The sequence below is a fragment of the Rhineura floridana genome, chromosome 1 (assembly GCF_030035675.1).
Source record: "Rhineura floridana isolate rRhiFlo1 chromosome 1, rRhiFlo1.hap2, whole genome shotgun sequence".
Taxonomy (NCBI): Eukaryota; Metazoa; Chordata; class Lepidosauria; order Squamata; family Rhineuridae; genus Rhineura; species Rhineura floridana.
Window position 1 is genome coordinate 124,938,852 of NC_084480.1, and position 16,778 is coordinate 124,955,629.

The window sequence follows — 16,778 nt, forward strand, 5'->3', positions numbered from 1 at the left end:
CCTGCCTGGCCCTTGCTCCAGAGAGAGGCTGCAGTTAATCTCACAGCCCCTTGCAGCAGCTGCTGGCTGGGCCAGGAGGCATAAAAGCCTAGCTGCCCTTGGGGAGCCCCTTAGGGAGTCCTGAGGGCGAGGGCGCTAACCCCCTTCTGTTACTTTTTTTTAAAATTTGTTTTCTGTTAAACCAGTCTAGAGGAGATTGGTGGTGGGGAGGGCGTGTGGCACATGTGTAGTTCCTGCACAGGGCGAGAGCCTGTGCAGTGAACTGAATGAGAGGAGAAAGTCACCAGATGCCTTCAGAGTGAGAGTCTGTAACTGGCAGAAGGCTGGCCCTCCCTGGGTGTGAGACAGGAGGGGGAGTAGATGGGCCCTGTGTGAGTAAGTTTGAATGTGTGTGACTGTTCCCAATCCTTGCAGAGGCCTACTGGGATAATTCGCTCCGGCAAGCTTTGTTGGTGGGCTTGTGCTGGGCCCATATTAGGTGTTTAGGAGGAGTCTTAGTACGGAGGAACATGGGTGATGCCACCCCAATTTCAGTGATTATGGGCAGAGGGAAATATAGCCATGGGGACGTGGTGAATTACCCAAGAAGGCGAAGGCAAGGCTATCTGCGCCTTGTTCCTTGCTGCCACTCCTCTCATGGTTTGGTTCCTCGTTGCTCATCTGCTGTGCCCACTGGCCTATGTGTGTTGTTGTTTAATGCCAGATCGGTACATAATAAGACCACTCTCATCCATGACTTGATTGTGGATGAAGGTGTCGATTTGGTGTGTATTACTGAGACCTGGGTGGGTGAGCTTGGAGGGGTTGATCTGACCCAGCTTTGCCCACCTGGATACTTGCTGCAGCACCAGCACAGGCTGCAGGGACGGGGGGGGGGAAGGTGTTGCTGTGGTCTACAGAACTTCCGTCTCTGTCACCAGGAAACCACTCTGTCTTGGAGCTGGCTGTGAGGGCCTGCATCTGGTGTTCGGCCAAAGAAACAGTAAACTAGGGTTGCTGCTGGTGTACCATCTACCCTGCTGCCCGGCAGCCTCTCTGGCCAAGCTGGTGGAGGTCATCTCGGCTGTGGCTTTGGAGGAGCCCAGAACGATAGGGCTTCGTGATTTCAACGTCCATGGGAGGCTGCCTCTAGTGTTCTGGCTCGGGACTTCATGGCCTCCATGACGACCATGGGGCTGTCTCAACTTGGTACTGGCCCAACACATAGGGCAGGGCACACCCTCGACTTGGTTTTTGCTCCAGATGGAGGAAGGGATGGTCTGGGGATAGCAGGGGTGGATGTCACCCCATTGTCATGGTCAGATCACTTCCTGGTGAAGTTTAGACTTATGGCTCCGATCCTTCCTTGCAGGGGTGGTGGACAGATTAAGATGGTCTGCCCCTGGAGCCTAATGGAATCCACTGGATTCCTGAATGCCCTGGGGGAGTTCCCAGTAGATAGAGCAGGTGACACTGTTGAAGCCCTTGTCATGCTGTGGAACAGTGAGACGCGTCAGGCTCTCGACACGGTTGCCCCCGAACGCCCTCTCTGGCACTGTGGAGCCCGGTTTGCACCTTGATACACCAGTGAGCTAAGGGCAATGAAACAGGCTGGATGACAGCTAGAGCACAAGTGGCAAAAGACGTGCTCTGAGGCTGATCGGGCATGAGTAAAACATCATAACCTTGCCTACTGTGTGGCGGTGAGGGTGGCGAAGAAGGCCCACTTCTCTGCCTCCATCGCATCCTCAAGTAGCCATCCGGTAGAGCTTTTCCATATTGTCAGGAGTCTGTTGACATCAACTCCAGGAAATGGAGTCTTAGACCCTTCGGAGGCCCACTGTGAATTGTTTGCTAGGCACTTTGAGGGTGAAGTTGCTCACCTCCGTAGCAGTCTTGATGCCCCATCCGCATCTACTGTAGTCCCCAATGAGGTGTCCAGAGCAACATCTGCTGCAACTTCTTGGGAACGGTTTCAGTTGATGCGGCCTGATGACGTGGACAAGGTGCTTGCAGTGATGCGGCCAGCAACATGTCCTCTTGACCCTTGCCCTTCTTGGCTTATTAAAGCTTGCCGAGGGGGGTCTGACCGAGTGGATCCAGGGTGTGGTCAACGCATCATTGCGAGAGGGAGTGGTTCCAGCCACCTTGAAAGAGGCGGTGATTCGACCAGTCCTGAAAAAGCCCACCCTGGACCCAGTGGTTTGTGACAACTACCAACCGGTTGCAAATACCCCCTTCTTAGGGAAGGTGTTTGAGAGGGTTGTGGCGCAGCAACTGCAAATACTCTTGGATGAAACAGATTAACTTGACCCATCCCAGTCTGGGTTCAGGCCTGGTTATGGGACTGAATTGGCCTTAGTCGTCCTGATGGATGACCTTTATCGGGAGAAGGACAGGGGGAGTGCGACCCTGTTGTTCTTACTTGACCTCTCAGCAGCTTTTGATACCATTGACCATGGTATCCTTCTGGGCTGACTTGGTGAGATGGGTATTGGAGGCACTTTTTTACAGAGGTTCCAATCCTATCTCCAGGGTCGTTCTCAGAGAATAGCATTGGGTGACTGTCTTTCGGCCCCCTGGCAGTTGTGCTGTGGGGTGCCGCAGGGTACCATCTTGTCCCCCATGCTGTATAACATCTATATGAAGCCCTTGGGAGCAGTCATCAGGAGCTTTGGGGCGAGGTGTCAGCAGTATGTTGATGATACCCAGCTCTATTTCTCTGTAACATCTGAATCGGGAGAGGCCCTGCAAGCCCTGGACCGCTGCCTGGACTCGGTGGTGGGCTGGATGAGGGCCAATAAACTGAGTCTGAATCCTAGCAAGACGGAGGGTTGGTGGTTCCCGAGTTCGGATAATTGGTCAGTTGCCTGCTTTGGATGGGGTCGTACTCCCACTGAAAGAGCAGGTCCGTAGCCTGGGGGTGCTCCTGGATCCATCTTTGTCGCTAGAGGCCCAGGTGACCTCAGTGGCTAGGAGTGCCTTTTACCACCTTCTGCTGGTGAGACAGCTGCGGCCGTTTCTGGACCGGGATAGCCTGACCACTGTTGTCCACGCACTGGTAACCAATAGGCTGGGTTACTGTAATGCACTCTATGTGGGGCTGCCCTTGAGGTTGGTCCGGAAGCTGCAGCTGGTGCAAAATGCGGTGGCGAGACTGCTCACTGGGGCAGGGTATCTCCAACATGTCACCCCGCTGCTTTAAGAATTGCACCCGCTGCCCATTTGCTACCGGGCCAAGTTCAAGGTTCTAGTTTTGGTGTACAAAGCCCTATACAGCTTGGGACCAGGATACCTGAAAGACCGTCTTACCCCTTATATACCCAGTCGATCACTGCGCTCTGCAGGTGAGGTATCCTGCAGATACCATCTTATCAAGAGGTTCGTTCTGCACAATATAGGAAATGGACCTTTAGAGTGGCTGCACCTATCCTGTGGAATTCCCTCCCTTTGAATATTAGGCAGGCACTATCTCTGCTATCTTTTTGGTGCCTTTTGAAGACTTTCCTCTTTCAACAAGCCTTTTAAGTTGAGACCTATCCCAGTCTGCATCTGTGTCAGAACTGTTTGATATGTTTTTTAATAATGTTTTTAACCTTTTTTTAAGGTTGTTTTTTTAAATGTTTTTAATGCTGTTTTATTTTAATGTATTTTAAGATCTGTTTTTATGATGTTTTAAAGTGTTTTAGTGCTTTGTTTGCCACCCTGGGCTCCTGCTGGGAGGAATGGCGGGATACAAATTAAATAACTAACTAACTAAATAAATAAATTTACATTTAAAATTAATTAAATCTAGCATACTGCTCTCACAGCAGCCAGCCAGATCCCCATGGGAAGCCTGAGAGCAAAACCTGAGTACAACTGCACTCTCCCCATTTGCAATTCCCAGCAATTGGTATGGGGTAGCTTTGTGCTATCCCCCACTTTATTTAAAGAACCACATATGTTTATGTGCATCTATAACACCTTGGTCTTCACTGGTGGGACAGGAGGATCCTCTACTGAAATGCAGCCTGATCTAAGCTGGATCACAACACCGGCAGTATCATCATCCAAGTACATGGTCAAAAATTAAGAAATGGATCCCCAGTGCATGTTTGGGCTAAAGGTGAGTTCCAGGTCTGAGAAGGTAGATGATTACTGACTTTTAGAGCTTCAGGGCGCAATCCAATGGGTCCCTGGAAAGGTGTCCAAGAACCATAGGATATTGACTCTTTGGCCATAGGAAGTAAAAGGATCATGCTGGGGCGGATAGAGTGAGACCTTGAATCCACAAGATCCAAAGCTCTCCCATTGAAAATGAATTTTACTGCTTTCATGTCAATTCCGACTTACGGCGACCCTATGAATAGGGTTTTCATGGTAAGCGGTATTCAGAGGGGGTTTACCATTGCCTTCCTCTAAAGCTGAGAGGCAGTGACTGGCCCAAGGTCACCCAGTAAGCTTTATGGCTATGTGGGGATTCGAACCCTGGCCTCTCAGGTTGTAGTCCAACACCTTAACCACTACACCACACTGGCTCCCATTAGGAACACAGAAAGCTGCAATATACTGAATCAGGTCAGACCATTGGTCCATCTAGCTGAGTATTGTTTATTGACTGGTAGCAGCTCTCCAGGGTTTCAGGCAGGGAGTGTCTACGAGCCCTACCTGGAGATGCCAAGGACTGAACCTGGGACCTTCTGTGTGCAAAGCAGTTGCCCCCAAACAGGAAGAAAATTACATGAGACCTGGAACAGGCATAGTGAATTCCCTGCTATAAGAAACAATGGGTGGGAAATTGTGAAGAGGGAAGCATAAGTCACTGGAATTAGGAGGGGGAAAGCCAGTTATCCTCACTCACTGAGTGTCCCAAGTTTCACTTGCCCATAGTGAATGCATCTTCCACAGAAGAACTGTTAGGACTTCCACTTGCAAGAATACCTATGAGCATTAGCTGTTCTTGGGCTTGTATAAGTTTCTTAGAAGTCCCAAGAGCAACACAAGGGCTCATGTTCTACCTCCACTGGCCACACAATTCACAAAAAGAAAGGGGTCTTATCAGTGTTCCAGACAGTTGTTTCCTCAAAGAAGAAAGAAATAGAAAGCATTTGTGAAGTAACTGTTGTTGAAGTCTGAGGGATTTGATTTTTTAAAAACTTTTAAAAGAGATAGGCTAGCAATCTGTTAATTCAGAGATCCAAACCTTCACTTGCATGGGCACAATTTGCAACTAAAGCCTTTATTTTAGTTCTGTTTTTCTAGTTCTCATGCGAACAGAGAAAGTGCTCAGCAGGCCTCCTGAGCTCACCTGCCATGCATTGTGGCTTTTCAAAAGCCTGAGAACCTTGCTCTGTTTTGACAGTCCCCATCAGGCAGCAAAAGCAGGAGGTCTGTTGAACTGCTCTTGGGCTGTAAGACATTGGGAGAGGTCTGTGTTTAATTTGCAGATAGCAAGTTGCCTTGAAGAGATGGCTGCAGTATGCACAAGCACCATAATATAATGTTTCTCAGATGCTTCCAAATGCGACCACAGGGGGACACTTCTGTGGTGCTGGTGGATTGCTTGTCAAGCACGCTCTCCTTACAGCCTAGCTTGTGAAGGCAATAATAGGCTTAAAAGACAAGGAGACATCCCATCTTCAAAGTTGTCAGTAACTTTATATATGTAAGTCTGTTGCAAATGCTTGGGCAGGCTGCATCTAGTGTTACAGCACATTGCTGAGAGGGACAAAAAAGGCACTGTGAGACTCAGTGGTGCAGGTGGGTAATCTTAGACTCTGGACTGAATGGTCTTATGAAGTGCGAGGCTCTTTAGAGTGTGATGTGTATTGCTTAACCTACTTCAAAATGTGGTAAGCCATCCCTGTGGCATTTTAGGGGCCGTCCTGCTCATTCTGAAAAATGGGACCCTTGACCTCTGCCCCAAAGTCCTTCCCTATGGCACCACTAAGATCAATCATGTGAAATATATATGTATTTTTTAAAAGTAGCTGGACAGGTAAACAAGGAAGGAAGGAAACTGATAAGGATGGGGTGGTGAAGAAAGACAGGGATTTAAAGGAAATGAAGAAAAGCAAATGCTCTTGGGAAGGTAAATGGACAGTGAAGGTTGCTTCCAGATGATATGTTTATTCAGCATTCCTCCAGAAATGTTTGCACAAAGTTTGTGGGGAGTTTAGATGACGCTAGCTATACTGCGCATCCATTCCGATTTGTTTGCAAAGAGATTTTACAACATTGCTTCAAGCAAATGTTATTCTGCACTTTCTATTGCATTTTCCCATCACTTTCCTTATCACAAAAAGTCCCTGGGGCAGGGGGAGGTGGGATTCTTGCACCAAGTCAACTTGAACTGCACAGTCTGAATTTGCCAGTAGGTAATGAATTCCACCCCCAAATAGCAATGTTTCTGATGCATATATCACTGAAAAGGTGGATCTCCGGCACTGAGACATTTCAGTTGCAGGCTCTGCTATTTTTTCTAGTCCTTCTGCCATTTCAACTCAAAATGCCAAATATTTTGCATTACTCCTAAATGGGACAAGACAAGCATCTGTGCATGATTTACTGGGCTTTGGGTCAGACTTGAATGTTAATATGTGTGTGAAACCTGAGCACCACCCTCATTGTATTAGTAATTTTCTATAAAGGATCTCGGAACTGGCACTTGTCGTTCCAGCCTTGAAATTTCCCAGAAGTGCAGCATTGGGCAAATCTATCCTTTGACTGATCAGTTTACTATCTGCATGCAAATTTGATGTGTAGGTGGCGTAGACACACACTGGAAACCATAAAATCAGTCTGAAATTGGGCATGTCATAAGAACGTTATGTGCCAGAAAATTATTGTGTACAGAGGTGGTCATTCTAACCAAGAACAATGTTGAGACATTAAACAAGGAAGTGCCAGGAGAGCATAAATGAACTGTTTCCAAACTAAACAGTCCTTATTTTTGTATTAAAATGGGAGAGGGAAGAATATGAGGGGAAGGAAGACGTGTTTTGCTAATTTACAGAGATGAGTTCAAATTCCAGCCTTGAAATGACATGGAGCACATTCCCAAAGCAAAGCAGCTTTCCCCTCTTCTTGACAGCCTGCAGCAGGCCAGGCAAATGCAGCAGTTTGAAAAGAAAGAGGTCCACTTACTCTGAAATATCATTGTTTGGGCTATGAAATATAAAAGGGCAGTCTGCATTTTCTGAACACAGCTGTTTTTGCAAAAGTTTGCCCTCCCCCTCCAGCCTTTACATGGTACACGCATGCCCCCTTCCCTCTGCTATGCAAATGATGTAACATAGGGCTCACCAATGGGTGTCCATCAGTGCCTCCTGTGCCATCCATGTTGTGATATCCATTTTGTACTATGCCGTGTCCCCACAGCATCCATTTTGTGATACGCCATGCCCCCCATGACAGTCATTTTGTGACCGGAACCACAGCACTTTATCAAAATTCCCAAATGTGCCCCCTGTAAAGAACTCTAGCCACGGGGGGTCAACTCCCAAGCCAAGGGCAATCCCAGCCGGGCATAACCCATGCCTTTCTTACCAGGGCTGAGTTAAACCAACACCAACTCTGTAAGGTAGGTAGACTGCCACCACCCCTTAAACCTGGTAACCCATTCTGAGCCAAGGGGAAACCCAAACTGCCAGAAATAGACCTGCCAAGGATTCCAAAAGACAAGAGCCAAAGATGCCCTTCTTGGAGCCTTAAGACAAAATACCAAATTATAGAGAAGTCTGTGGCTAAATGGCCAAAGTGTTGGATTCAGAGCCAAATTCCCCCTGCAATGAACACACACTGGTAAATAATGGGTAACTTCATTAAAATAAAATGTAAGTGTAAAAATATAGCAGCACAATAATTCCTTAAACCAAACACCCCAAGGGTTAGTTAAAATACAAAATACAGAAAGTTCAAGTTACAAGAAAAAACAAATCTGTCTACCTATTCTATACTCACATTAGAGGAAGACAGGCAGAGTAACTTCATGGTTCCACATCTCCCCAGAGATGTATAGCGTAGATAGCAGATGGAAGATGGAACCCCAGTATCAGGTTATACCAAGGAACACTGGAGAACAAAGATCCAGAATCTTAGCTCTACTTTTATTGGGAAAAAGTCCAGCAACAGCCAGGAATTAATTAGCCAAACAGAGGGCTTTCTGATGATGAAATCTTCCAGAGCTTTTGTGCCTAACGTGTTGCACACTTCTCCAAACTTCCCAGGCCTGTGGCCTTGAGGTACCAGTCTCAAGCTGATAAGCAGGTGTTCTTACTCACTGCCTAATTAATTGGATTCAGTTGTGGGACTGACAGTCTCATGGCCTTCTAGAGGCCTTAGTTAGCAAACCTTAACAAACCAGGCGTTCTTGACAACCCCGGCCCAAAAAGGTTGGCAAACCCTGGTATAATATATTGATATGCATGCACCCTAGCCTCTGAGCAGCAAAACACTTCAGGGGTGCTAATACTTTCCCTGGGTTTTGTTTCCTTGGAATGAAAGTAACTGGAGACTGTGGTGTCTTTAGGATATATGGTTTTATTTACACATATATATAACCTGAACATAAGATGGAAGGCAGGGGGCGGGGGCGGGGGCGGGGGGGTTGCAATACAATAATATACTAATTAGAAATGTCAACCAGTTAGTGGTAATTTACTTGTTAACTATCATTGTTTTTAATAGTTTAATTCATTATAGAAGTATCTCAATGCTGCCTTTAGTTGTAGCAGTTGAAATTGCTAAAATTAAAGTCTGATTCTCTATACTAGTGTGGTTGAGCTTTGATACTCTACACACTTGTCATGAAACCACCACTCACTGTTAGGGTTGCCAGGTTCATGGCCTGAGACTGATCCTGTATCTTTAGAAGAAGAGAAAGTCAGCCAAGTGCAGGTGCAACTCTGTAATGGGAAAAACCACAAGGTGGAATTCTCTCTTTCCCCTCCACAACTTTTAAAGATACAGAAGACCTCTTGGTTGCCAGGCCCAGCCTCCAAGAGGTCTTCTGTATCTTTAAAAGTTGTGCAGGGGGAAGAGAGAATTCCATCTTGTGGTTTTTCTCATTACAGTGTTGCAAGGACATCTGCACTTGGATGACTTTCTCTTCTCCTAATGATACAGGATCAGTCTCAGGCCCTGAGCCTGGCAACCCTACTCACTGTCCATGCTATAAAATGGTGTGTGTCAGTCTATGTTCCTTCTGGCCTATAAGATGCCATGTAAGAGGACTAGAAAGGAACCCACTATACTGCTTGGTTTAACTGTGCTATGAATCAACAGTTTTAAATGACATGTTACTTTCTTATAACCCATATGGGGAATCTGTACGTGCCAGAAGTTGCTGGGACTACAACTCCCACCATTCCTTTACCATTGGTTGTGCTGGGTGGGGCTGATTGAATTGGCATCCAAAGTCTGGAAGGTGACAGGGTTCCACTTGGGCTTACCCTTCCTTTTTTTTCATCTTCTTGGTCCTAGGCCTGAGAACAATAGTGAGTACCCCCTTTTAAATTGTCCATCTTTATTTCCTATTAGAATACCCAGGAAAACTTACGTTATTGCCTTGGAGAGAGTTGGACAACCTTGCTGTACAGAATAGGATTTTAGGGTACTTGCATTTCTCTAAGCTCTCAAAAATCTGCCTTTTGTTTTGATGTGGCTTTTGGCATTCACTACTGTTTCCAAAGCAGGATATGCATAACGCTGAACCAAACTTAGCTTCTTTTAACTTTTCAGAGGAGATAGAAAAAGAAGGAAATGAGCTGGGGTTAGCCTCTTGGGTCCTTTTGAATTATGCCGTGCATGGATACACAGAAGCAAAAGGAGCATCGCATAAGGATGTCCATCCTCCAAATCCCCCCCCCCGGCCTCCAAATGCAGCAGATGAACCTCAAAGAGTGAAGTCAGATCTTGTGCAAAAGCTCCATTTAGATGCAGTAAGGGCAGATTCACAAATTACTTTCTATTTCGAGCTTTGGGGGTGAAAGCATAATTGTGCATTTAGTGGATTTGCACACTGTATTTATTTCCCAAAAGGTGAAAAACAGACTTCCAATGACAGAATGCCCCAAACACAGATTAATTTGCTCGTTGGACCTGGTTAAGTTCTGGTGGCGAAAAACCAACTCACAGGGAAGATTGCTTGTTGGACAAAACCATTCTATGGCCAAAGATATTCTCCTCTGGAATACTTGGGGTTCAGAAAATAAAAAACCTCTAAACAAGTTGACATCAGTCTTACTGAAGACAGAAATTTGCCTGCTGAAACTGACTAAGAAGAATGTATTTGCAGCTGATACTCTGAGCTCTGATAAACCAGGCAGGTGATGGGGATTTAGCACCCATAAACAGTGCTAATGTGATCAGGGAAAACGGGGTCCAAAAACTGTCTGCTCCCTGGGCTTCCATGGTGAGATGTCTTGGTTTCTCCATCCAGGGTGTGGCACCTCTCCCAATATGAAACTACCTGTACACTGCGCTCAACATCTAAGGCCCTCCTCCGAGTTCCATCTCATCGAGAAGCTCGGAGGGTGGTGACTAGAAATAGGGCCTTTTCAGTTGTGGCTCCCGAACTATGGAATGGTCTCCCTGATGAGGTGCGCCTGGCGCTGACGCTGCTATCTTTTCGGCGCCAGGTGAAAACCTTTTTATACTCCCAGGCATTTTAAAGTGTATTTTACAGTATTTTAGCATTATTTTGTATTTTTGACGTTGTTTGGTTCTTGTATTGTTTGTCTGTTTTTGGTTTTTGATTCATTGTACTTACTGTATTTATATATTGTACTTGTTTTTATTTTTATGTAGACCGCCCAGAGAGCTTTCGGGCTTAGGGCGGTATATAAATTAAATTAAATTAAATAAATAAATAAATAAATGCACAGTCACATTCCAGTAGCCCCAATGCACCGCCCTTTCCAGTCATCTTCTGCACTACACCGACCAGTCCCCAACCACGACCACCCGGGTCAACTCCTCATCCTGCCCCACCACCGCCCGGGCGCTAGTCCTAGACAAACGGTCCTGGATGAGATGAAATGGCTGCTGGGCCTGGGAACTGCTGCCACCGCCACTTTACCGGGACATGCTGCGAGTTCTTTCGGGTGTTCCCCATGGCCCCACTGCAACCACCCCAGGAAGTGAGATGCTGTCACTGCCTCTGCAATGTTACGGCTTGCTTCACTTCTCTGCGCACTGACAGCAGTGAGAAGCTGAGGAGCCGCGCAGCCACTGTGGAATTTTCTGGGCCCTATACACTATGTGGATTGGGCCCTCTGACCCACTTACAAAAGAGGACAGTTTTGTATAAAATTTGCATATGTTTTGCATCAGATGAAGTGGAGGTCCCAAAAATAAATTAGTGGCCACACATGTAATAGAATGTCAGACAAAGAGAAAGTGAACAAGTGAAGCTTTCCCCATACTTGTATTTCCATTCTAGAAAAGGCTTAAACTGTTAAATATCTCCCTGCCGTACAGCTGTTGAAGGCACAAGGACTCTGCTTTCTCCCAATGCCAGCCCTAAACCAAAGTCTAGGCTACAATCCTGTACCCGCTTATCTGGAAGTAAAGATATTTATTTTTGAGTAGACATATATACCATTGTACTGTAACGATACAGTACATTATTAATTGTCTTAATAGCTCCTGCACAGGAGGAGACATGCCAAAGCCTCTTTGCAAAGTTTTCACATTTTGTATTTGTCATTTCTTTACCATTCATCCACATTTATTGTGTAGTAGTATTTGCAGGGGGGGGAAACTTGTGGGGAATATGTAATCGCAGATGAATCCACCATGGGAAAGAAATATCCTGGCTGCTAGGAAGAAAGGAAGGGCAAACTACACAGATTCCAAGACCTAGAAAATTACACCGATGCATGAAAAGTACACTTAAGGAGAAGGCAAACAGCAGCTTTTTAGGACCCCAGGGATTCCTATCGCCTAGTATCCAAACAACTCACACATCAATCACAGCTCTGACTTCACTCATTGGCTAAAAACACTGAAAGGCTGGAGCAAGCAAAAGCTGGTTCATGTCACAGAAATCCCTTAGAAGGTTTCCTGCACTTTTTGCTTCATAACATTCCTTCTAGGAGGACCAGAGACTTACTTTAGAAAAAGAAAAAGCTCAGAGCCTGGTTCCTTGCATATCAGTACCCCCTGTACCCACCTCTCTGGTTGTAAGCCACCGGGTTGTAAGCCACCTTGACAAAGCTATTCCTTAGAAAGGCAGGAAATATATTTTGATATAAATAATCAATAAACAAATATTAAAAATACCATAAACCAGTTCCCTTGTATATTTACACATACGTTTTTGCAGCATTGCTTTCACATGTGAAATGGGTGGATGCAAACGGATGCTGCCGATCTTCCTTCTGAGGAGATCTTTCAAGAAGCAGCACACCAATCCTTCTGTTGCCTGAGCCTTTAAAAAGCAATAGCCTCACATCATCCATGTGCTCTTGCTGTGTGTATCTATGAAGCCCTTACTACTAAGTATGATGCCATCTTTACTTATTGTGGAACTCAGCCATCAATGAGGGCTCTGGGTACTGTAGTTCCAGCCCCTGGATCAGGTTCTGGAGCATAGCCCCCAAGAATTCAGGAGTTAGCCATTATGAACAAATACATCAAGAAAAGAAAAGAATTTCTTCCACCACCACCACCACACAAGCCTTTTTTTTTTATGGGGGCATGAAAGTTTGAACAATATCTCTGGGAGTAATTATATGATGAGGTGGACTGGCAAATTTTCACATACCACACATAGGCGGAGGGGCTTGTTATTCTCATAATTCTTCCTATTGGAGGATGTCCCTATTGTTTCTGACAGTGCTGGCCATGACCTGTTGGGGGTTCTCAAAGAGCAATCCGCTTTCCCCCTTCCCACAGCAGCAGATAAGTGTTTAGATGTATTACATGGATGGAGCTCATAGAGAGCCTCTCAATTCCTGCCGATACAGAATGCCTTTAAGATCCTGCCTTTTCCCATCCTAATCTACAGAGGAAACAGGAAAAAGGAACTTAAAACTCCCTTTGCTCACTCAGACAGCCACAAAGTTTGTTCTAGCCCACTCCAGCCTTACAATTAGCTTGTCTTTCTCTGGGTGAGCAAGCATTGCTCTACAATGCAAGCAAAGAGCAACGACTAAGGGTTCCCCTACCACAGAAAGGACGTCTATTATTCTATGAACTGCAGTGTGAACTGGATGGATATACTTGGCAAAGCAGGGACCTTTTTAGCACTTCTGGTTTTCTGTGGATTTAGCTTCATGCTTCCAGGTAGGACTCCTTTAGTTACTCAGGGGGGTCTGTCAAACTATATCTGTTAACTTCTGGATAGCACCGGGGAAGGGTCAGATCTCAAAATTCTTATCTTGTATTGTTTAATCCTGGAATCTTCTATTTGTTTTATTCTAGAGAAGTTGTCCCACTGTGTAGCGCAATATTATGGTAAAGTAAATCCTTACTCATTATTATCACAATTTTTGTGGAGTTTTTTTGAGAATTTGTTTGGGGGGGTCCAGCTAACTATGAAGATGTTTGAGTCAAATATACGCTTTGGGTCAGAGCAGATCTTTTCTTCTTTTTCTTTTTTAAAAAGGTATGACATGTTTCTAACTTGGTTCAGAAGTACCAGGTCAGCTGTCTGAAAAATCTGCGGAAAGAACTGCCAGTTTTGTTCCCAGCCACTTTACAGAGAAATTTGGCATACATATGACATCAGGGTGTGTTTTATTTTTGAAGTGTACCATTACATCCTTTTCAATTAGTGAATTTAAGCACTAATAGGGAAGGAAATAGATTCTTGTGCAATATGCATTTAATGGGAGTGCTTACATTCCAAATGAATTTAAATCACTGGTACTGCTTAACAGCAGAGTTAGCATCCTTTGTTTATTTATTTTGTGGGAACTGCGAAGTATGACATTTATTGTAATTAGTGCTAGCAAGTTAAATATAAGCGTTTAATTCTTGGAGATATTTGCTGCTTTGGTTAAACATAGTGACAGTGATACTTTAAATGAGAAAATGTAGCTTGTTGCTTTTTTTCCCTGTTCTCTATTTATCGCATGCATTACTCATTCTCTCCCCTTCCCTAATCTTGGACAACCTGCTCTTACATTCCTGTGTTGCAACATTAAGACTGCCATCCTAAACACACTTACTTGGGACTAAGGTTGCAATTCCATATTTATTTACCCAGGAGTAAGTCCCATTGAACTCAGTGGGGCTTTTTTGAAAAAAGAGAGAAATGTATAGGATTTCATTGTAAGAAAACTTTGTCAACGTGAGGGAGGGGGGAGGATAAAACAAGAAGAGCAAAATTTGTTGACTTGGGGACCTGAATTCAAATCCTTCATAGCCAAGGATTCACTGAATGGGATTAGCCAGTCCATTATTACTGAGTCTCACTGGTCCATCTCTGTACAATGGGAATAAGAGGACCCTATTTCACAATATGCTTGTGAAGGTCAATTAGAGAGAGAGAGAGAGAGGGGAAAGTAATTTGTTCATATCATCACCTGCTGCTAACTACTTACAATAGAGTAGTGATGCAGCCATAACTGTCATGTTTATGGGGTTTCTATTAAGTATTGGTCCCCTCTGTTCAAAAACACTTATGCATCGATTCAGCAAATCTTAGAACTGGGTTGTAGAAAGTGCTATAAATTATAACAGTCTATCAATGAGCCTACCCTATTTTATTCTCAGAGGAACAGATTCCCTATATATATTTTTATTTAACAAAATTTATATATCACTTGACTGTAAGAAACCCTCTAAGTAATTTACAAGAAACATTAACATTGTAAATAAAAACTGTTTAAAATAAGTAATTAAAACATTTTAAAATGATTAAAATAGCAGTAAACTAAAAAGAAATAAAAACACATCTACTTCTATGTAGAAACACATTCTACTTAATTGCTGTAAATCACCCAGACAGCTTCAGCTATAGGGCGGTATATAAATGTAATAAATAAATAAATATATCTGAAAAGGCTTGCCTATACAGAAATGTTTTAACTAGCATTGTAAATAACTATAGCAAAGATGCTTGCCTGATGTCAATAGGGAGGGAGTTCCTACAAGGAGTAGTTATATCTAACTACTTAGAACAGCCTTCCCCAATCTGGTGCTCTCTAGATGTTGTTGGACTCCCAATTGTCATGGATGATGAAAGTTGCTATCCACCATCTGGAGAGCACCAGGTTGTACTAGAACATCATCCCTAACATTGAAGATTATTAGCTTCCATGAGCATTATGTAAAGAGACAACATAGCAGAAAATGTTACAACAAATGCTAGGGTCCCACCTGCTCACCCAAGACACCTCTGGATAGATGGCCTTTGTATAAATATCTATACAAGGTATACAATCCAGTACCAAGGTAGCTGAATTTAAACCCATTAAATCAAAGGATTTAAACACGCCTAACTTTTACATACATAGTTTGAACTTTCTTGGCAATCTTTAGATTGGTGTTGATTAAGAAATGAGTTGAATCCGTGAATCTAGAGACACTTTAAATTTAATTAGGCTAAACAGTTTAGTTTTCAGTTCCTACTGCCATGAACAGATGGGAAAGTAGAGATCACAGATTGCTTTGTGTTGTGTTTGCATGGTAAAATCATAACTTCTGACCATTCTAGATGGCCATCTGCCAACATACAAAAAACACTTGTAGATCTCTATTGAATTTTCCAGTAGATCTCTGTTGAATTTTCCACTTTATGTATGAGTAGGGGGCAGTTTTAGAGAAAGGAAATGCAATTATTGAGACTCAGTGTGGTGTGCTGGACAGAGTGATCAGCTTCCACCAGGGAGAGCTGGGTTTGAATTCTGATCAGCAGCCCTGAAACTCATTGTGTGATATTGAGCAGATCACTCTTTCTCTCAGCCTAATGTACCTAACATGTAATGATAAAAGGGGGGGGGGAATAATACCTCCATGTTTATCACTCTGCTCTTGTGGAAGGAAAGGCAGGAGACAAATACAGACATTATTACTTTTAAAAAATGTTTACCACTGCTGTAGCTCTTTATATAACACCCACAGCTTTATCCCTTCTTCCCCCAGGAATAATTCATCTTTTATCTCTTATGATGAGCAGTTGCCTCCCTGAAGATACTTATTTGGCAATTGCCCCATTGACTTTGTCCTTGAAACCTCAAAGGGGCATTTATGGGCGAGGACCGTGGGGCAGGAAATAAGAGCATAAAATGAAGCCAGGTACTGAAAAGTGGCCAATCCACACGATTCGTGTGTTTTAGGTGTGTATTGTAGTCATACCCCTCTCAATAGATCTGTCAGCTTTCCCTGCTTTTGTTCAAGGGGTGATATCATGTTTCCTGGGGCTAGCTGTGGAAGACAATGCAAATACGCCTTCCTCTAGATACAACAGGCGGAGTCCAGGAAAGCAGTATTGACATTCACTGAGCAGGAGAGGCATTAGAGTCAATGCCTGTTGGCAGGCTTTTAAAAACTCGCTTAACCTTGCCCCAAGTGGTAGGGAAGGAAAGGAAAAGGGGGGAGGAGGTCTGTTGTGGGTGTTGCCTCTGCTGAGAAGGCAAAAATCGACTCCACCCTTGTTTCAAGGTGGGGACCAGGCCTCTGGGCCTTGCTGCCAAAGAAATCCTTTCCCTCCTTTTCCTTCTGGTGACCCCACAGATCCTCACCAGCAGCCAAAAGCCCCCACCCATCTCCAAAACTGCTGCCGAAGGGAATAAGGGAAGGACTATATTCTCCTCTCCTGTGTAGATGTACAACCAATTGTGAAAAATGCCCCTAAATGCTGAGTT

The 16,778-nt window shown here is 44.4% G+C and overlaps 1 protein-coding gene across 2 annotated transcripts in view; it reads left to right on the forward strand.

Moving 5' to 3' along the window:
• The first annotated feature begins 12,893 nt into the window (after positions 1 to 12,893).
• The window catches only part of TEK (TEK receptor tyrosine kinase), a 97,473-nt gene continuing 93,588 nt past the window's right edge, over positions 12,894 to 16,778 (forward strand). For both annotated transcript variants that reach the window (XM_061631347.1, XM_061631356.1), the window contains exon 1: positions 12,894 to 13,251. In XM_061631347.1, coding sequence (XP_061487331.1) covers positions 13,158 to 13,251 — 94 coding nt within the window. In that variant the 5' untranslated portion in view covers positions 12,894 to 13,157. The remainder of the gene's footprint in view (positions 13,252 to 16,778) is intronic.